Source organism: Xyrauchen texanus, chromosome 18, assembly GCF_025860055.1.
Source record: "Xyrauchen texanus isolate HMW12.3.18 chromosome 18, RBS_HiC_50CHRs, whole genome shotgun sequence".
NCBI classification, from domain to species: Eukaryota; Metazoa; Chordata; class Actinopteri; order Cypriniformes; family Catostomidae; genus Xyrauchen; species Xyrauchen texanus.
In genome coordinates this window covers 23976046-23999340 of record NC_068293.1, presented here as the reverse complement: position 1 = coordinate 23999340, position 23295 = coordinate 23976046, and the positions used below count along the sequence as shown (strand labels likewise).

Here is a 23295-nt window from a genome sequence, read left to right as displayed (position 1 = left end):
AATTGAATTTGAATAGGTTTGAAGGCCAACACTTTTAGATCACTTTATTGATGCTATTACTATTCATCTAAATGAAGCGCATTTTTATGCTAGTTATTTTAAAGGCTTGTGTACAGTTTGCTTAAAGATATGAAGTGGTTACTTTGTATTAAGCGCCACAAATTGTTTGAAAAGGATTTTCAATAGGGTTTGATGTGCACTCAAAATGCAGTCAGGACAATGTGGTCCAGTCTCAAGGGGCGTATTAACGTTGACATAATGATTAGCATTTTTTAATTTCCTCATCAAATGACTGTTGTTCTAATTTTCTCTGTTGGCTTCTCTGACTATGCCTCTCTTTCCCCAGAGGAGGAGCTTGACTTGGGCGACAGCCAATGGGAGGACATCCATGTCATCACCGGAGCGCTAAAGATGTTTTTCCGTGAGCTGCCAGAACCCCTGTTTCCCTTTCGCTTTTTCGAACTGTTTGTGGAAGCCATTAGTAAGTACAGAAATCAGTTACAATAAGCAAATTAGTGATATTGTTACACATTTTTGGGATTAGAACCTTAAAATTGACAATAAAGGAATTATTAATTTCCTTGCCCAGAGATGTGAGACTTCAGAATATCCATAATGTTCTTAAGTATTCCACTGCAACATCTACAAGTTATTTCCACTCATGGTTTACAGTTTAGCTTGACCCAGTCCTCCTAACTGTAAATTAAGACATGGATGGCTAAACCATTTGCTACTCTTGGGCAGAGCTGGATATTTTGGATTGAGCCTCGCAAGCATTCTAGTAGATCTGACTGCCAAAAGGGGTCGCTCTTTGACAGGAAGGTGGTGAGATTGTTCAAACTGCCTGTTTGGGGAATGGGGGAATTTCTCAGGCCAGGGGGCAAAGTCAGGGCCTGTGTTCCAGACAGGAACTGTCACTAGATCAGCCTTAGTGTCACATGTAAGCTCCCTCCAGCAGCACAGAGTAAACTCTGAGCCTCATCTCAACAGTCCAACTGACGCCAGTGTGTTTCTCTTGGGCAATCAACCCTTTTCAAAGGCATATACTTTATGAAATATATGTATGTACCTTTGTGCTTTAAAAAACATTTGTCTCACACATTTGTTTTATGACTTGTTTTGTTTCTGAAACCTTGTTAGGCTAAAACCAAACATTGTCATAGTAGAAGCCGTGTGAACTGTGTGACCACAGTGGCGATAAACTATGACCTGGAATGTAAAATGAATCCCAAACAATTCCAAAATAGAATGGGTAGCATTCAATGTTGACACATTTTAGGCAGGGAATGGAGAGTAGGGGGAAAACAATGTTAAATGGGAATAATATAGTGCAAATAACCATATAATTGTGAGTAGTTACGACAGCAAAATAATTAGGCTTATCAATGTTCAAAACGGAGGAGAAAACACTTTCCATATTCAATAAGTCGGTCAATGTTCTCTCTATGGTATTTTGTAGCAAATTCAGCTGTCAGATTGTTGCTAGCCAAATTAGACTGATGCCAACATTGACCGGCTGTGTGACATGCCCTCACCCTTAAATAACATGAACAAAACTATGCAAGAAAAAAATAAATACAACCCAGACAGTTCCATTAGCCGAAAAGTATGATTTTGCTAACCAATTAGCATGCTAACCTTGCAATGCATGTGGTTTGCTGTGAGCATGTTATATTCTAAATTCAAGAGACAAGCACAAACCAAAATTGTATTTTTTCTGTCAAAATTCTATTGTATCATATGATTTGGCATATGCAGTTTATAAAAATATTAAATACATAATATTGTATTTTCTTTGTGAATTATGAACATTTCAATTGAAGAGTGTCATGTGCATTCTCATCAATTACTCTTACACTTGTTAAATAGCAGGAATTTTATGATGATATCATATATAAATAAACATATAAATGCCATAATGAATAAAAATAAAATGGTATTTAGTGAGAGCTGTACTACAATTGCGCTTGTGTGTGTCCAACATATTTGTACGTGTATTTCTATGCATGATTTTTCTTAATAAATCACCCAGGATGCACAGACACAATTTCAAAGATTGTACAAGCAAATTAGCACCCATTATTTGAGATCTTAGTAAATCCGCGCCCATAAGCGCAACATTCTATTTTAGGAGATAACACAGTAAAATCCCACATCCAAATATAATTCGATTTTTACAAGTTTGTTTAAATCAATGAATGTTTTATATTCTGTGCATCTGGAGATATGGTCTACCAAAAAGCCAGTTCATACTATTCAGCTCACTATAATAATGGCAGGAATATCATTATGAATACAACGACTCAGTTTTGCCCCACTGGAAAAATATATGTGTGGGACAGAATGGGAACAGGCCTGGGGTGATTTTGTAATTTGCTAATAAATATTTACTTGCGCCGCATGTAGGCCAGTGTACCACAAACTGCTTGCATCCAATTAATCAGAAGATGAGCCTGTTCATTTACAGATAGTGTTTAGACAACTAATTATTGCAGAAAACAGCTCCTAATAGCAGGAGGTATAATTAGCTCAACCAGCAACATGTCCCACCAAAACAGACGGTATGTTGGTAACAGCATACCATTTTACTTGTTTTACAATTGATGACCTACTACATTTACAAAATATGCAGTATACAAGAGCACACTGGGCACTGTTTCACACACAGTTTAGTGCACTCAACTTGAAGTATTTGGTCATAATCTCTTTCCTGGCTTTATTTGATTGCACTGCCAAGAGTTAAATGGATAGTTCATCCAAAAATGTCAATTCTGCCATACTTTACTCATTCGTATATTGTTCTAACTGTGAATGACTCTTTCTGGAGTGCAACACAAAAGAACATTTAGGCAAATTTGTAGCCTCAGTCACCATTCAATGTCATTTCATATTTTTCACATATAATAAAAGTGAATTATGACTGAGGCTATCATTCTGTCTAACATCTCCTTTTGTGTTCCATGGAAAAAACAAATTCAACATAAGTGAGTGGGTGACTGACAGATTTTTCATTGGTGGGGGAACTATCCTTTTAAGCTCTGTCCTTTCTGTGAGAAAAGGCTGCTACTGTAGAACATTTGCACTGTAGATTGGGAAATATAACTTGTTGGCACAAACGTTCAATTTCGATTATGTAGGCAACTCAGATCCACCCCTGCCTGTAATATTGACATGCTTAATTAACCGGAGGCCATCTTACATTTCATTTACCATAACATCCCAACATCCAGTTTAATTTATCTTACTAGGCCACCAAAAAGCATTTTCAGAGAATTCTGATAATAATTGAGTGGCTCAGGCCATCGGTAATGGGGTAGTTGACATAAAAATGCTTTTGGAAAGTTGAAATTTCCTGCAGTGTGGCATGCTATTCTACTAACCTGTCATCGTACAAACGCAAAACACAGCAACTACACAATATGACTGAAAACAGGTCTTAAACTGTGATCTTGAGACAGACATGTTTGGCACAATTATTCTTACATTTTTGTAAGAATTTTTTATTTTACTTTATTTTATTTTCTCTCATTTTTCTCCCCAATTTGGAATGCCCAATTCCCAATGTGCTCTAAGTCCTCGTGAAGGCGTAGTTACTCGCCTCAGTTCGGGTGAGGGAGGTCGAATCACAGCTGCCTCTGCCTCTGAGACCATCAATCAGCACATCTTATCACATGGTTTGTTAAGCAAGTTACTGCAGAGACATAAGCGTACGCGGAGGCATCACGCTATTCTCCACGGCATTCACGTACATCTCACCACATGCCCTACAGAGAGTGTGAACCACATTATAGAGACCACAAGGAGGTTACCCCATGTGACTCTAGCCTCCTTAGCAAATGGTCCAATTTGGTTGCTTAGGAGACCTGATTCCACAACACCCACCAAAGGGTCAGAATCTTGATCAAATAAAACAAATAAGTCCATAGACAATATGTCAACTACCGATTGCCCCATCACTTTGTTTCTCTCTCCATGGCTGACATTTATATGGGTGGTATTAACTAAAGGTCTCTGGAACCATACTTTGGACAAGGATACATTTAATTAGGACTGCTGCCCAATAGCACACTGCTTCTGGAACTCTTCAAGGAACTCCAAGTCATTTAAGATTGTTGGATGTTCTGACAAATTATTTAAATGTAATCTCTGGGTTTAAGACTTCACCCAACATTAAATGGCCCTTTTACTCATGATTAGTGAGATGCACTTAGCACATTTTGCAATCTGTATATTTATTAAAATCAACATTTGGACTTCACAGAGTCCTCAGGTGAACAGTTGGCCTAATTTAGATTTTTTTCCAATCTGTGACTGTTTTGGATGTGGCAGGCACCAGCTCTTGGCTCATGATGGCCTAAATCTATTATTCATATTGCCTGGTATCTTAGTGACATTGTCCTGCCACCTGTCCAGTAGACAGACTTGCCTTGTTGTACAAAGTGAAGACATACTTGTTGACAAATGGAGGCTTTGTTCTCTTGGCCCACACACACAATCCAGCATTTGTGTATTAATCTGTAAGGTTAATTCACATGCACTATACCTTTATATTTCATTTGAAGATAGCCATTGCAAACTCTAAAACAACAGACCTCCAAGTTAGTAACATTTTCAAGTATACCTTTTTTTATTTTATATTGTATTTTTATTTTCCAATAGTGATACAAAATATGCCACAATGGTAGCATGTTATGTGTTGAAATAATGACAGGCAGACAGTAGCTACATCTGTTACAACATAATTGTTTGCCCATTCTGATGTTAGGTTCTTTCAGCTGACAGTTCAAACTTCAGCAAGACTTTACATTCTATGGAGCTTTTTTCCTAATTTGCACAACGTGGACTCATTACCATGCAAAGTTTTAAATATAGCATGCAGAAATATTTTCAAATCTCTTCCCAGTCTCTATATTTCATCAAGAAGTTTTTCATGTTTAATAAATTACAGCACAGATCCTCTAATACTTTGTTATTCATAAAGCAAAGTATTCAATTGGGATACATTTAAAATCGTAATCATAACCTGCAGGACTATTTGCAGTGTGCTAATATTTGCCTTGACGGGGCTTAAAGCAGCCTGCAGACAAAGCTCGCAGATAGGCTTATCCTGAGAAGCAAAGCTGTACTGGAGTAAAGAAGGTCTCATTGTTTGTAATTGGATTATATTCACTGATTTTTCTAAGAAAAAAGTGCTTTTATTCTTTGCTGTACATCAGCTCTTTTGACTAAACAATGATGATACTCTCAGATTTTTTTTTAGGAGTGCACTGTAGCATTGGCTCTGAAAATTTGGGCACATTTGTGCAGCCACAGGTATATAAAACCTTTTTACAGCTTAGGTATTGTGTCAGAATAGTGAGTTGTACCTCTTAGTCTAGTCAAACTTTATTGAATGAAAAATGTATTGTGACAGTCATAGTGCTACTGTACAATAAAAAAAAGCAAGAAAGAGAGAAAATGAAAAAACCTAAAAAATGTTTACAAATAATTTAATTATACTAAAGGAGGGAAAACACTCACACACACACAAACAAACACACACACAAGCACAAACTTGTTTTTATATCATTGTGGGGACTCTCCATAGACCTCCATGCATTTTATGGACTTTAAACAGATCTAACGCTAATTTCTAGCCCCTAATCCTCACAGGGGCTAGGCTGGGCCCCAAAAGGTATGTGATCTCAGGTTTTACTATCCTTGTGGGATATTTGGTCCCCACAATGTAGTATAAGCATGTACACACACACACACACACACACACACACACACACACACAAAGCACATTCACCAGGAGTTCACATTTACAAGTACTGATACTTTTAAAGTAATATGTCATTTCATAAAATTGTGAAGATTTGTCTCCAAATCGCAGCATGTCTCATCATTAATTACTCTTATAATCAGGATTTGTTCTATGGTAAAATAGCAGACAGTGCTTTTAGTTATTTAATTTAATTATGATAAATAAACATATTGAAAATTAGTTGTAACAGCAGTCCCTTGTTATCTCAGTACTTTACCAGTAATGCTTACCATAGTGCTGATTTAGGGTATAGGCATTTTGAACCTGTTTTATATAAATGACACAGTTCCTGCCATCTGTCCAAAATACAGGACAAGGGAGCATCTCCAATATGCTAGCCACCAAAGGCAAAGTAATTAATGACAGCAATAATGCCAGCAATAATGACTAGATTAAATATTTTACAGGCCGACTGCCATGCAGTGTCTAAGCCAACAAAAAGCTAAAGGCCTGTGCAAAGATAATGCTTGAAGAGAAAGCCATACAAAAGATATTGCTTGAATAAATGAACAGTGTTGAAGAATTCTAGTAGTGAAAGTAAATTTTTTCAATAATTACTGTGACCTTGTCACAAAAAATGGTTAAAGCATTTTTGTCACTTATTTTATCTAACTCTATTAAAGAGCACAAAACCCAGTCCCTCTGCTAGTGTTACCTAAAGGAGCGGGTCAGAGATTCACTCTGTGTCCTAGAACATGGTCTCTGTCTGTGCTCAATTGACAGGCCTGGCATCTGACAGGGGCATCTGCTCGCGGAACCTGTGCCAACACGATGTATACAAGGAGACATCTGCTCCATTAGTGCCCAGGGGGCATCCTGGGCAGTACAGTAGACCGAGGGCATAACTACTGCCAGCTCTCTTCCATGGCACATCCCATGAATAGCACAGTGGAGCTGTTAGCTTGCCACACTAGGAACAGGCAGTGATGGTTTGGGGGAAGAGAACATCGCTTTCTTAAAGTCGGAGGAAGGCTAAAGTAATTTCAATCTATTCAGAATGTGCAAACATACGCATTGTGATTGTAATGGTATCATGATTTTTAATAAATATACAGTAACTCTAGGAATTGTCTAAAGATGCATTTTTAAGCTTTGACCTTTTTAGGTCTCAGACTACTGCTTTTGTGACATAATGTTGATTACCACTACAATATTTTTGACTTGCCCCTCGTTTATTATAAAAGCAAAAATCATGGTTACAGTAATGCACTTACTACAGAAGTGAATGGAGCCGATCCATAAACATTAAAATATATACAGTTTTAAAAGTATAACCACAAGACATAAATATTGATGTGATTTTAGTGTGGCAATATCTATACTGCGTGATTTTAGTGTCATCAAATCACTTCAGTGTTGACCAGCATTACGTCAACATGACAAAAAAGATGCAATATTGGACATACTGTAGCTTTAAACTGAGATGGTTAGTAAGAAATTTTGTGACACAAAAATGATGTTTACACATATAATCTTACACATTTTGCTTTGTAACTTAAAAAAACACCACTCACCCGACATAACATTGCTGTAAAACACAGCCTCTTGTTGCTTATTGGTTTATTGGACATGCCCAGATTATACACATTTAAGCTGCAAGCATGCCATGTGGATTTCTCACTTTAAGTATTACAAAAAGGACAATTAATTGCAATGTATCACTAAATACAATTGCTTGGTCTACTTCATGTATTTGTAAACCAAATATTCAGTGATGTACTTATGAAAGGAACTTGTGATTTACAATTTTGGAGGTCTGTTAATACTGTTTTAAACAATCCATTACAGTGAAATTTGACCTGAAAGAGCTTTGAGTGCACACAGGTGGCCCCATGAAAGCAGCTCCATTTCAACATCTGCTTAGGTTCTTTAATGATACTGAACAAAATCATTCATTGAGTTATTATTAAAATACCCTCTACTATTGCAAATCAAAGTTTAAGCAACACTAAATTATACATTTACCTATTTTACCATACAAGCCTCTTGGGCATCATATAAACCCTCAGTGTATGAAACCAAATAATTAGCTACATTACTATATCCATCATAATAGCTCCAGAGAACTTCAAAGTGTCAAAGGTCAGGTACTGAGAACCGTTAGTGCACAGGTTGGTGCCTCTCAGGAGTTTGCCTTGAGGTCAACAGCCATCTGACATGCAAAACATAGCAGGGTCAAGAGATCACCGCTTACAGCTAGTGTTACAGCAAAATAGCTGTTAATGGATGTGGACTATAACGGACCATTAGCGCCACTCATGTGCTTTTGTGTAGAAAATTTTAAAAAGTTTTGCATCGGCAAGTTCAGCATTGCATGTGTGAATAGGCTCTGTTCAGTTGTACAAAATATGTTTGCATAGCTTTATAACTATGTAATAGTTATAGCTGCATGACACACTTCTTTTTGATGGCTTAGACAAGGGAATATGTTTTACACAAGTTTTAAAGGAATTAAAACGACTGTAATTATGTTTTAGGTTATCAAAAGTATCAAGAAATAATCAGATAAATTGAGTGAATATTCGACCTTTGTGGTAAATCAGCATTTAGGAATTGAGCTTCTACATCTTAAATGTGGCCTTCTCAAGCATGTCAATATAATTAATAGAGAAATGGATAATAATACAGTATTATGGAAAATTCTGATGCTTGATAAGCTATATGTTAATGAAAAAGTGATGGAAAATACCTTTACTTTCCTGTGAACCTCAAGGTTCAAATGGAGCAATACTGAAATTAAAACATTTTTATCATCACTTCCCTGTCTACAGAAATTAAGGAGCAAACACAGAAGGTTCAAGCAATGAAGAAACTGATCCATCAACTCCCCAAACCCAACCACAACACTATGAAACTGCTCTTCAACCACCTTAGGAGGTACGTTAAAGACTGCTACATTTGCTTCATCCATACACAATATCAGGGGCGTAGCACCACATGTTTGGTGCCGAGCAAATACAAACCTTAAGGCTCCATAAATTATTTGGGAGGGGGGTAATGTATAAATGTACAGTGTGTGTATATATATATATATATATATAGAGAGAGAGAGAGAGAGAGAGAGAGAGAGAGAGAGAGAAGATGATTTAATGCACAAATTATTAACTTGTCAACATTAACACAATTTTAACAAGTAAACATACGTTAATAGCAAACATTCTTTAAATCTACTGTAATGAAGTTTTAGGATATTAAAATAGTATTTTATAGCTTGAAGTCAAAAACATCTCAATTAAAACAATAATAAAACATTTAGATAGGTGTATAGCTTGGTACACCTACTGCATGCCGTCTACTGTACTTGTATCCTACATTTAAAGGCCATTAGGTTTTCTTGTTGGCAAACTCACTAATAATATATTTGAAGTCCACCTCATTAGCTAATTGGTTTCTAGTTGAGGAGTGCCAGGCCTCTGAGTCTATTCTGAGACATTATTAATCTTAGATCGTTTTTCACAAGTCATATACTGTAGGTTGAGTGTGTAAATTCTGTGCTACCAGAGTCACCAAAATAAATTCCAAAAATAATGATTATTTTCCAACAGGTTACCAGAACACTCCCCTTTCAGCCATTGATTGGACCAAACAGATAGTCAAGCTGAAAACTCCAGCATTGGTTGAGCTAGTGTTGCTATGTCAGGCTGGTCGGGTTGCTCAAACAAATGCTTCAAAATGGCTTACTTATAGTTATCTCTGGATATTAAGCCGAGATAGGAGAATGTATATAAAAATTACATCACCTTTAAATTACCAAGACACTGCTCACCTCCAGTAACAGTTAACATTAATGTACAAAAGGTTTTCAATGCACTACACACCTCTCCAAAACAAAACTCAAGTTGCATGAAATATATGGCATGAAGGAGCTTAAGTGAGGAGAGAGTAGATGGAAATGTTGTAAAAAAATAAAAAACTGACCTCAGCTGCAATTCATTTTCAAATTCACTCATAAGATCTTTGGTTTATTTTCATGTCTGTGACCTGTAATAATCTGAGCTTCATTCATATATGTCAGCTTCAGAATGTGTGCAAACATTTTGCAAATTTCTGATGGGGTCTAAATTGAACAGGACTGACATTACATGGCTCTCTAAATATCTGATGATATTTAGCTATCTTGAAAAGTTTTGGAACATAAGACTGAACATTCCTCTTCAAGAAATTGGTCTGTAGTCTGCTGCTTTCACTCTACACTTTTCGTTTTTGAAAGCCTGATTTAGACTTCATTTTCTAACCATTAAGTAAGTTCAGTCATAACAACTCTAGATTTAGCATGTTAATGTTGGTATGACATATTTATAGGTTATATGTCTTGGTGGACTAGATATGCTATGCTGCTGCTACCGATACTTGCTACTGCTAGAACATACATACATAGTTAAGCATGTGGACATGCTGCTGCTGCACAATTAGAAAAACACAAGACATGAAAATCCCAAAAATGAAAATGCTCTCATCATTTACTCACCCTCATGATAAACCAGGTGTTTGACTTTCTTTCTTCACCAGAACACACTTGAAGAAATTGAAAAATAATTTAGCTCAGTAGATCCTTAAAATGCAAGAAGATGGTGATCAGACTTTTGAAGCTCCAAAAATCACAGACAATCAGCATCGATACAAATCCAGCGGATAATGTCTTCTAAAACAATATGTTCGCTTTTGGTGCAAAAATATCAATATTAAGTACTTTTTAACTATAAACCATCGTTCGATATCATGAGAGTGAGTAAATGATGAGAGAATTTACACTTTTGGGTGAACTAACCTTTTAAGCATGTATGAAGTGCTGCTGCACAATTAGACATTAATACAATCCACCATGTAACAGATCTAGACATATGGAGCTGGGGAGGGGAGGATTTCAGAGAAAACGTCTAATTATACCTCTAAAACCCTATCTTTCTTGAAAACTGAACAAATGTAATTGTTTTGCAAAGAGAGAGTACAAGTTGATTGGCTACCATATTATAAGTCTAGGGACATATAAACTTGCCCTGTTCAGAGTTTCATGCCTGAAATTAGTCATTTAAAAATCACAAGTTGAGTTTACTCTGAACACCTGGCTGAACTGGATTAGAAGACCATACTACATTTTCATTATGGGATGATATTAATATAAGGATAATTTTTATTCCTTATATTCCTGCCAATAGCATAATAATACTACATAATGGTATCATGGATTATAATATCATGAATTATCAAAATATCCTTTCTGTGGGGGCCCCATCCAGTGAGGGCCCCTATTACTCAGTTCCACATTACCCGAGGCCTCCTGCACATCACTCACATTTCTTTGCTACTCCTCTATAAAAAGGCAAAGAACTACTCCTACTTTTGAAGTTCCTTTTCAATGAGACTAACAAATAAAGCCAATTTTGAAACCCTTCAAAGAAAGGCCTCGATAAACAGGATGCAACATGAAAAGAAGACCCAATATAAAACATAATGTGTGTGTGTGCTTGTGTGTTTCTGTGTGTCAATGCTCAAGTCCTTGTCCATGATAGCGCTACTGGTACAGCCAGAAGGCCATATGGCTAGTCTCCATCTCCCAGGAGGGGTGTTCTATCCCACTTTACCATTCTGCACATTTACCACCCTGCACAGGAGGGCCACAGGACTCATCTCAGATTGATGAGCACCCCTCCTCCCTCCCCCCGATGGAACATACCCTTTGGCACTAGTGCTAAAGTCTGTTGGGTTGCCCATGCCAGGTCTCCCAATCAGAAAACACTAATGTGTGTGAGAGACACAATAATTGAATGGCAGTCATTTTCTAGGCAGGAACACAGTATTCTGAACATGCTTAAGGAAACTAGATGTGTATTCCATGATAAAGATTGACAAGTTTATCATCTGTTTGGAGTAAACATGTGAAATCACAAACTTCCAGCCTCCAATCCTGTAGTATAGGTCAGTAGTTCTCAAACATTTGTAGGTGTCCCACCAGTGATACACATAGTACATCCAGGTTATATGCCACATGACTGTCGGAAATTAAAATCTATATACAAATTTCTAACATAGCCTATATTCTAAAAGTGGCATTGTTGTACACAAATAGTAACAGTTAATTTGACTGACTTGATCAGATATGGTAATTGGTCTGAAAAATTAGAGAACCTCTGGTAAAGGTGATGAATTTTGAGAATTGATAAAGCCAAAGAAGTATTGTAACAACTCTTTACAATTTCCAAATACCTAATCTGCACACTAGCACAATGGTAAAACATGATATCAAAATTTTACTGAATGGCAGCATTAAAAAAAATCCATTCATCTTTTATTCTGCTTACCAAGAAGCTGTTAAAGTGAAACTTGTGGTGACACTCTAAATCCCTATAGTGCCACCAAGTCTGTTCCTTCTCCACAGTGACGTTCCTGCTGCTCCTTTCTCTTACTATTAGAGTAATAAAAGACAAGGGTGCCTAGAATCCAAAACGCAGGGTTTTTCTTTGTGGGCACCACACCCTGGCTCAGTGATGTGGTTCAGTTTATTTTACATTCTCACTTAAGTCATACTTGTTTCTGTCTAGTGCTTTCCCTCTCTGAATAAAAATGTGCAGCCTCGATGAACTGGAATAAAGTGTGTGTTGCAATCTGTTGTTTTCCTGAGACACTTGTATTCATTCTGATTTGGAGTAATCCTGGTACAGACTAAGTTAAAGAGTAAGTAATTAGGTTAGACCTTTTTTTGGTAGAATGTATGTACTAATCTTGTGAAGGGATGGGTCAGGAAGGTTGACTAGTTGTCCAACAACCGACTTGTCGATTAATGAGGTCAACTAGTTAAATCTGTCTAGACTACAAAACCCTCTCTGATATGTTATGTTACATCTATACATTTCTCAGCTGAAAAGCCACTACAGACAGATATTTCAGATTGCCATCTTTGGCCATTGTGACACTTTTTGCACAGTTTGCAGACCTCTGCATGTTTTACATTCTGTTGTAATACTTCTAGCTGTTATTAAAGGAATGGTCCGTGTTCAATACTAGTCAAGTCAAGTCAAGACATATTTATGTGTATAGCGCCTTTCACAACACACATTATTTCAAAGCAGCTTTACAGAAGATAAGGCATTAACAGAAGATAAATCTGTAATGTCTACAATTTCTATGAGTCATCATTCTGTAGTTTGCTAAAATAAGATTGTGAATTGTGTTTAAAAATAAGTAATTAAATAATAAATGTATTTATAACCCCAGTGAGCAAGCCTAGGCGACTGTGGCAAGGAACACAAAACTCAGTAAGAAGTTGGTTAATGGAGAAAAATAACCTTGAGAGAAACCAGAATCACTGTGGGGGCCACCTCCCCTCTGGCTAACATCATGAATATCATGCCAATATTACTTATGTATAGTGCAAGTCATGGTTTAAAATTATTAAACTAAGTAAGGGACATTGCTTAAACAAAGATTTTGTATGAAATGTAAGATAAATGACTAATGTCTTTGAAGTCCATCCTGTATTAACTGCAGAAGTTTACATAGATGCAATTGTCCTTGTTAATTGGCTGATGAAGGGTTTTGTTGGCAGTTGATAGTCTATGTTTTCCATTTCAAGAGTGTAGTCCATCAATACACCAGTGAGGTGCATCACAGTTCAACCTGGAAGGTCATTTCGGTGAGGTCTATCTTAAGTAGAAGGTTCAGACAATGGCATATGAAGTATCCCATGTCTTATGGTTGGAGTTGGCATCAGTTCATCCTCGGAAGTCCATCGTAATAGACTATAGTGATATTTGGCTGGTACTGGCTGTTATTAGTCATCATCACACAGCGACACTTAGCAGTGGAGTCCAACACAAAGCAGGAATGGAGCTGGATCCAGCTGGTTCTGGTGACCTCAGAATAGGAGTCCCAAGGTTGAGACAGGGAAACAAATAAAATAATATTAAAATAGATGCCATTCAATTTATAGCAGAGTTATAGATCATGATCACTGTTTCTGGTTCTGGCAGACCTAACTAAAGCAGCCTAATTGTGAGTTAAATGATAAATTAGGTGTATGCCTGGCTAAATAGTCTTTAGTCTAGACTTAAACTGAGGGAGTGTGTCTGCATCTCGAACAGTGTTAGGGAGATTTTTCCATAGTTGAGGAGCCAAATATGTAATGGATCTACCTCCTTTTGAGTATTTTGATACTCTAAGAACTATTAACAGGCCAGAATGTTGCGGTCATATTGACCGTGATGGAATATAGCGTGGTAGAAAGTCACTTTGGTAAACATTGGTATCAAATATAACACCTTGGTTTTTCGCTGTTGAAGATGATGTAATAGTACATCCATCGAGAGTCAAATTATATTTTTGCAGCTTACTTTTAGAGGTTTTTGGTCCAATAATTAGTACCTCTGTTTTGTTGGATTAGATGGACATTTCTGGCCATCCAGTCTTTTATTTCATTGATACACTTTGTTAATTTGGAGATTTGTGAAATCTCATCAGGTTTTGAAGAAATATAAATTTGGGTATCGTCGGCATAACAGTGGAAACTTATTGCACGATTCCTGATAATATCTCTGAGGGGGAAGCTTATACAAGGAGAAAAGCAGAGGCCCTAAAACTGATCCCTGTGGCACTCCATACTTTACTTTTGTTTGGTTTGACAATTCCTCATTTATATAGTCAAAGTGGTAGAGATCTGCTAAATAGGACCTAAACCATGCTATTGCAACTCCACAAATGCCAACATAATTCTCCAGCCTATTCAAGAGAATGTCGTGATCTATCGTGTCAAATGCAGCACCAAGATTTAAAAGCACTAGAAGTGAAATGCAGCCACTATCAGGTGATAAGAGCAAGTCATTTGTAACTGTGATAAGTGTCGTCTCAGTACTGTGATGAGGCCGAAATCCTGACTGAAATTGTTTATATATACTATTTCTCTGTTGAAATTAACATATTTGGGAGGAGACTACATTTTCTAGTATTATCGACATAAACGGGATATTTGAAATCAGTCTATAATTAGCCAGTTCTCCAGGACCAAGTTGTGGCTTCTTAATAAGCGGTTTGATAACTGCCATTTTAAAGTTTCCTGGGACATGTCCTAAGGAGTTATTAATATTAAGAAGAGGTTCTGAAATACCTCTTTTAAGAGCTTAGTTGGTAGTGGATCTAACAAACATGTGGCTTTTAATGTTTCTATAAGTTTTGTTAGCTATTCATGACCTGTGACAGCGAAGGATTGAAGTTGTACGTGAGGACATTTATGAGACACTGTTTTCTGAGGTAAAGAAATTCATGAAGTCATTACTCTTGTACTGCAACGTAATATCTGGTTCTGTTGAGGCTTTATTCCTAACCAATTTAGCCACAGTACTGAGTACACACCTAGGATTGTTGTGGTTATTTTCTATGAGTTTATTAAAATATGCTGACCTGGCAGCTTTTAGTGCCTGTCTGTAACTACAGACACAATCCTTCCATGCACAGCAAAATACTTCTAATTTTGTACTCTTCCACTTGCGCTCCATTTTCCAAGCTGCTCTATTGAGAGCATGAGTGTGATATTTGTACCATGGTGCAGGGCTTATTTGTTTAATTTTCTTTAATCTAAGGGGGGTGGCAATATCAAGAGTGCTAGAGATGACTGTATTTATATTTTTTGTTATTTCATCAAGTTCTTCTGGGCTTTGGGGTTTACGGAGTTTATGAGATTGATCTGGAAGATTATTAGTGAAGCTATCTATAGTGGTCGAAAGAATAGCCCTACCAGAATGATAGCGTGGTGTAGATTGAGTAACATTAGCTGATTGCAGCATACAAGAGATGAGGTAATGATCCGAGATGTCATCGCTCTGCTACAGAATTTCTATATTATGAACATCAACCCCATACGACAGAAATAAATCTAGCGTATGATTATGGCGATGAGTTGGCCTAATTTTTGCTTTTTTAAAAGAAAAGGAGGGACAAAGTCAAAATAAAGTTTTGTTGTACTCAACAATATGCCATAAATGCTGTTGATTGAGCTTAACTTGTACTGAACCTGGAATATTCCTTTAAACACAAGAACGTGTATATATGTAGTTTAAAATTAATATAAGATAAATATAAACAATAACTGCACCGACACCAAATCTTGCATTTTTTGCTCTAATCATAGATGTGTGTAAATACAAACATATTCTCTCAATCATCCAACTTCTTCTGAATGCTTCCAGTCTGTCGCCATTAAAACTTAATGGAAGTATACTTAACTGAAGTGTGCCTTTTAACTCCAACTGTCATGCTTCTTTTATGGGTTATACTGTATTTTTCTCTGGCTTGGTCCATCTAGAATTGGTGAAAGTCAAAATCTCTTTGTTGTGGGGACTTTCTGTGCCCGTGTGGAACCAATGTTCAATTTACTTTTCTTCTGGTCCATGGAGCCTGGATTCAATAAATAGTTGTATGCATGCATTGTGATGATGTGGTCAAGGCAACCAGATTTTCTCAATAGTACACTTGCTCGGTAGTGCTATTTATGTCTCTTTTTGTGGGAGGTTTTGTCACCACTGCTCATATTTCCCATTTACCACAAGTGATTTAAAAGGCCACAGGTTTTGTTTTTTGTTAGTAATTCAAGGTTACGTTTTCTTTGTGCTGGAAAAGAAACCTGGATCAGCCTCAGATCAGGAAAGCCAAGGAAAAAAAAATGCTTTTCTTCTCATCTATGATTTGTATCTGTCAAATTAGATTAAAGAAAACTGCTGCTGTGCAAATTTGGATTTTCAAAAGAGTATAAAGTTTACTTATCCATTTTTTTCCCCAACCCAATAGTGTTTACACATCTTTTGTAGAATATGTAATTTGTTTTGTGTATATACTGTATATATATTATGACTTTCAATTTAATGTGTTAATTTAGTGTGATTCATTATATATATATATATATATATATATATATATATATATATATATATATATATATATATATAAAAACACGTAAAAAAATGAACAGAATTATTCATGCCCACTGACGTGTACATAATTTCCGTAATTAAAGTAGGGATTTCCTACCATATGAGCAATTCAAGCTTGAAGTACATCTGTTTTTACGAGCCATGCCAACAGATGGCATCACACCTCAATAAACCTCACTAGCTGCGCAGTCAGAGTGAGAACAACTCACTCAGGTGGGTAAAGTGCAACAGAATCTTGAGATGTGATTTACTAGGTTTCCACTACTTTTAACTTGACAAAGCATCCTTAAAATGTGGCAAATATGATGCTGAATATCAGTGAGACACTCCAAACGTGTCCGCCTGAGGCACTCACATGTACATAGAGGAACAGTTAAACACAGTGCTGATGGAATGCAAGAACACATTCTCTGAGAAGTGGACACATTGATGAACTCAATGCAGAACAGATTGCTGTCAACAGTAGGCTTGTTCAGTGAAATGAGAATATATGCAATTTATTTAAAACTGAATTTCAATCTGTATTATATTATAGGTTCTGAGTATTGTACTTACTAATATTTTAATTATTATACATTATTTCTATTAAATATCTTTATTTGGGGACCTATCTCAGCAAATAAAGATGTATGCCTTTAATTGCAATTAATTAATCGGCATGTCATGTAATTAATTCGATAAAAAATTGTAATCTATTGACAGGCAAAAAAGAAACAGGTTTCTATAGAAACTCCTCAGCCAATCATTATTTTGAGGAATCAAGGCTAAACAATGCATGACAACTGAAGATTTAATACAAAGGTGTACACTACAGTCTTCAAAAACAAAGGAAAACTGCCTCTAACAAGGACAGAAAGAGATGTGGAAGGCCAGATGTACAACTAAACCGGAATATAAGTACATCAGAGTCTCTAGTTTGATAAATAGACGCCTCACATGTCCTCAGCTGACAGCTTTATTAAATTCTACCTGCTAAACACGTTTCATGTACAACAGTACAGAGAAGACTCAGGGGCGCAGGTCTTATGGGAAGAATTGCAAAGAAAAAGCCACTTTTGAAACAGAAAAAAACCCCAAAAGATTAGAGTGGACAAAGAAACAGACATTGGACAACAGATAATCGGAAAAGAGTGTTATGGATCTTAACCCCATTGAGCTTTTGTTGGATCAGCTAGACTGTAAGGTGCGTGAGAAGTGCCCAACAAGACAGCCACATCTATGGCAAGTGCTACAGGAAACGTGGGGTAAAATGTCAGCTGAGTATCTGGACAAACTGACAGCAAGAATGTCATTGCTGCAAGTGGAGGATTGTTTTTGATGAGAACTCTTTTAAGTTCTCATCAAAGTTCTCATTAAGTTTTTTCAAATTGTAATTGTAATTTTTCACATTATTTAGGTCCTGACTATACATTGTGATCAGCTGAATGCCTCTTTGGTGAATAAAAGTACAAATTTCTTTCAATAATAGCAAAATCTGTAAATTATTCCAAACTTTCAGCCGCTAGTGTATAATGACATAAAAATGCATTAAAACATTCAATTAGTATTATGTGTTGCCTCCCTGAGCACCATATTCATGTACTTTACTAACACATACATTCTGTAATTTTTTTGTGTTTTTCTGTTGTCAAATCTGTCATCATCAGGGCAGTATTAAAAACAAAAAATAAAACCAAAAAAAAATATATATATGACATTTTTATGATACCTCTTTTTAAAAAAATTAAGAGGTATATAACCTTAAAGGCCAGAACTGTACGTACAACAATATATGTCCTATTATATCCAAAGTGAAGAAAACCAGTAAACAAAAATACATAAATTTCCAAACTGCAAATACTGTACCATGAGATAAAATCAAAGTCAAGCACAAAATTAGTTCCCTTGATAATGACTTGTCTTTTTTCGGTTCAGACAAGGCCATCTTCTAATAAGATAAAAATGACACAGTTTAAAGCTTGGAGCGATTCTGTAACCCCCCACCCCACCTCAATTTATTATTCGTCCCATGATTCTTCAGGAGCCAGTGAGGCTGACCCAATTAGCACTGGCCTCCTAGGCGGGGAATGACGGTATTGTGCACTATCCTCCATTTCCTGTCATGCCCCGCTTGCAAACGAGATGCTAATTAATACCCATTGGCATCTTAAGTCGTACATGTAGGCTTATGTACGGGATATCAATGATTTGTCAGATTCAACCAAGCGTAGCGCAGTCACCTCCGGTCAAGCTGCCCACAGCCTGGCCCTTACCCAGACACCAGAGCAACTTCATTGGACTCCAAGTTAATTGATGGTTAATGAGCATATTTTGGCATAAATACCCAGATACGTATGACCAGATTACATCCTCCCTTTTCGAAATAATTATATATATATATATATATATATATATATATATATACACACACATATACGTATATCTATCTAATGTATAAACACAGAAATGTGTATTGTAATGTAAATTAACTGAATCCTATACATGTTTTTCTTCGATGACAGTCCAAAGAACAGTATTTTTTTTCCTTTAAGATAATTTCTTCATATTTCACTTCTTTCCAACATTTGATACTACTGTAATTGAAAATGATAATGACTGTAATTAGGCTTCTTTCATGATTTTAATCGATATGACATTACTGATAGCTGAACATGAAGGTGGGGGATGTGGAGTTCATGGTATTTAGTGGTGTCACAGTGGCATAATTACCGAAAAACACTAAAAGGTTCGACAAAAAGCTTCATATTTAATGTTTTGAAAAATCACTTCGGAAATGAAGTCTCTCTCTTTAAGATCATTAGTGGACCATTAGCAATGGCAGCCGGGATCCTTACATCATAGAGTGCTAATTAGGTTAGTAATGCTCATGGCAGGACATGCGTCTAGCTGTGATGTACCGGGGAAACGAAATGGCCGAGGTTAATTATACACATTAATGGGGAATTATTGAGAGTGCTTGGCCTGCCTCTTAAGTTGTGTTTTGCTGAAATGGTCTCCCAAAGTCCCAAAAACTACACAAAGGGACATCACCCATAATGTGTCACAATATTTACCTCCTGCACACGTTAAATACAAACTTTGAGCAGAATATGTCTTGGTGAGGGAGTGTGTAATGGCCCTGACATCAGGGTGTGAATTACAAGGGTGTTTGTGGGTGTCTGACCCCCCTAATTAAGACTTGACTGCCCCAAAGGAAGTCAAAACAAAAGATACATATACAAAATAAATATTTTCACCTGCTGTAAAAAAAAGAATGTTCGTGAACAAGGAGGTAGTCATAGCAACAGTAGGACCCTCAATCATTTTGCATGTTTTCTGGATCGGCGTTAACAAATCATTTTATTGTCATTATTTATCACCTAATTGTAGATTTATATATTACAAACATTTTAGTGGTTTGTTTAAAAGGTATTTAAGATAGTATATGTTTAGATTTACTGAGGCTTCAAAAGATAAGTTGCATTGCGTGACAGAACCATCAACAAATTGCACCTCGAAAATGAACAGAAATTCCTTTAAACATGTACTGTATTTTGTAACACAGTGGTATTTTGACAGTGACACCTGGATTATAGATTGAGTTATGTTGCATAATTGTAGACCACTATATTGAATTATGTGACCACAAAAGTAGTAGTGGCATAGTGTGACGATTACACCATGGTACAATAAACCCAACACACTTCAAATGTGTACCTTTCAGAACTGGATCATAGCAAAGCCATGCAAAGTGTGCTTCTAAATGTTAATCCTCTTTCCCACCTCTTAGTCAGGATCTCATTGACAACTTGGAATGCAGCCCTCCACCAAAATCGCTCCCTCCCTTTCTAGGCTCAACCCAAAACAGAGCCAGAGGGCTCCAATCTGGCTCCTCGTAAGAGTTCTTCAATACCCCAGTATTGATTGTTTCTTCACCACAGCCAAACCTCAGCTCAGAGAGATCCCGCTAAAAACTGCGCTTAGATGAATCCAAAGATGAGGCACAATTCCACAAAAACACCCCACCGATGATCTGAGGCAGTTTCATGACAGGAAATGTACACGTCTTGAGCTTGGAAGAAATTACAGCACTCGTACGCTGTTGTCAGTGTAGTTAGGATATCCACGAGATATGTTCTGCAAAACAAAACAATATTAATTTCTGTTGCCTCTTCTACATCAATGATCCATTGTTTTTCTCTTTACAGAGTCTTGACAAAGTCACGACAAAACTTAATGTCAACCCAGGGCATTAGCATTGTGTTTGGACCAACTCTCATGTGGCCGGAGTTTGAAGCAGGAAACATGGAAGTCAATATGGTATACCAGAACCATATAGTGGAGTTCATTCTTATTGAATGTCTTGAGATCTTTGGACTGGAGGGCAAGTAACATGAGTTTTTATAGAAGAGACTGTACAAAAAGCAAGAAACTTGTGAGAATTGAGGACTTTTAGAATGTTGTGGTACTTGTTGTTCATACTGTATGTGCTTTTGAAAAAGAATGTATATATTTTTTTAAAGACACATTTATAAGTAATGTCAGGTATATTTAATCTCTTTTTTGTATCTTTACATTGTATTATACTTCATTAAAACATCATCAAAAAAGTTGAAAAGATGTATATTTGTAATGATATCAAGGGATTTTGTAAATGGGTTTGTACAATTAAGTTTTCAAAAGGAAATTTTGTAAGTTAAAATGAATTGGTATTTTTTTTTGGCAATTCTCGATTACATTTTAAAATTTTACTGAGCTGCAAAGCTCTTTTTTAATAACAGAGATGTGATGCTTAAGGTATTTTTTTTATCACACATTGTGCAATAGGTACTTGCTTCACTGTGATGACATTTGTTTGTTTTATTAATGGTAAATATGTACGCATTTGCTTTTTTATTTTTACAAATATTTTTTCATTAAAAAAAGTTCAGTTAAATGCCCAGTTTTTATATATTGTCTTTATATGCTTCATATTCAAGGCTGCCATCGCTCTAAATCTCTGAAAGTATGATCCAACACAACCTCACCTGAATTCTCTGCACTTCCTCCATGCAGCTGTATCAAGCCTTTGCATTGTCATAATGCACACCGTGGCTGCAATCACATCGGTTTCTAATCAAGCTGCCAAAGTCCTCTCAAATTCTCTAACAGCAGTCTCTTTTTATTTGCATCCCGCAGGCCAGCGCTGAGACTGTCTGCAAGGAATGTGTTTTTAATTCCATCCCAGAGATAAGAGAGAGTCTGTAATTACAAGAAGAGCCATCCCTTCTTGTAGAATTTTCCCTGCATCAGATCCCTCATAGTTTGGCATGTTGACTAGTAATGATGAAGGGTTACTGAAGGAACAGGAGGGTGACATAAACCATATTTGCAGATTGCGCGTCTCTCTAAATCATAACTGAAAACAACGCGGTGAAATGAAATGCAGCTTTTAGTGACCTTTCTGGCATAGCTGCAGAGGCCTTAACAAGTACGGCAGGCCTCCAAGACTTTCATGGAAAAGCCTTTCAAAAGAAACACTGATATTTCTTTTTCCCCCACAAAAGGTTTACATCAAGCATGGATCTTGCATTGAACTCGGTGGCTTAGTGTTATGACACCTAAAAAAGTTTCTAGATAAGATTTGGCTCACTTGGCTTTAATATGCTGGTCAAAAAACTGCAAAATGAAAATTAAAGTAATACAGGAGCAGAGGTGGACAGTAACGAAATACATTTACTTGAGAATTGTACTTAATTACAATTTGAGTATCTGTACTTTGCTTGAGTATTAATTTTTCTGGATACTTTTCTGACTTTAACTTCACTACATTTGAAAGACAGATATCATACTTTTCACTCCACTACATTTCTATCAAGTTCCTCGAGTAGAAAGTCGTTACTATGTAGCAGCTTTGAAAATCAGTGGATTATTTTTTTCTTCTTCTCTAAAACGTGATTGCTTTTTTGCAGGTGACAGACAGCCAATCAATAATCAATATTGTAGGGTCACGTGTCATGAAGTTCAATGATTTCCTAAAATATTTTGAACACTGATCAGTTGGCAAAATGAAAGACGGCAGTTCTTCGGTGCAGTGAAAATTTCCAGTTTTCTGAAAATGTTAAAGACTCGTTTTGTTCTAAATGTTTGCACTGTTTGCCTAAAACGAACCATATCACAGCCTTCAAAAACTGCGGAACTGTCCAACCTGCAGAAGCATATTGAGGTATGTAAACTCTTAATTTCTTGTGAAAGCTTGAAATTATCTGAGCTTAATTTTTAACTTTTAATGGATTTGCCTACCATATACCCATAGCCTTGTGGATACACCACTAATGCATAGGTAAGGTTCGACAATGACATTAGTTAGCATGCAAAAGCATGAATTCAAATATAAATGAGCTTAAGAGTTAAATAAGTTAATATCTTTGAACTTTTAGTTTTTTGTTACCTTGCATAATTACTATAGTTATGTGCAGAGCTGCACGCAGTACCGCCACTCCCTATAAGCAGACTACGCAGTCTGTGTAGGGCACCAACTCCCTAGGGGGGGCACCATCTTACCCTAAGTGGGCACCAGAAATTAAACTGGCTGCCCTAACTCACACATTATAC

The 23295-nt window shown here is 36.6% G+C and overlaps 1 protein-coding gene across 2 annotated transcripts in view; it reads left to right on the top strand.

The window, feature by feature from the left end:
- The window catches only part of LOC127659133 (rho GTPase-activating protein 15-like), a 44340-nt gene extending 22714 nt beyond the window's left edge, over positions 1 to 21626 (top strand). For both annotated transcript variants that reach the window (XM_052148798.1, XM_052148797.1), the window contains 3 exons: positions 347 to 481; positions 8578 to 8683; positions 20910 to 21626. In XM_052148798.1, coding sequence (XP_052004758.1) covers positions 347 to 481; positions 8578 to 8683; positions 20910 to 21093 — 425 coding nt within the window. In that variant the 3' untranslated portion in view covers positions 21094 to 21626. The remainder of the gene's footprint in view (positions 1 to 346; positions 482 to 8577; positions 8684 to 20909) is intronic.
- Positions 21627 to 23295: the final 1669 nt, after the last annotated feature.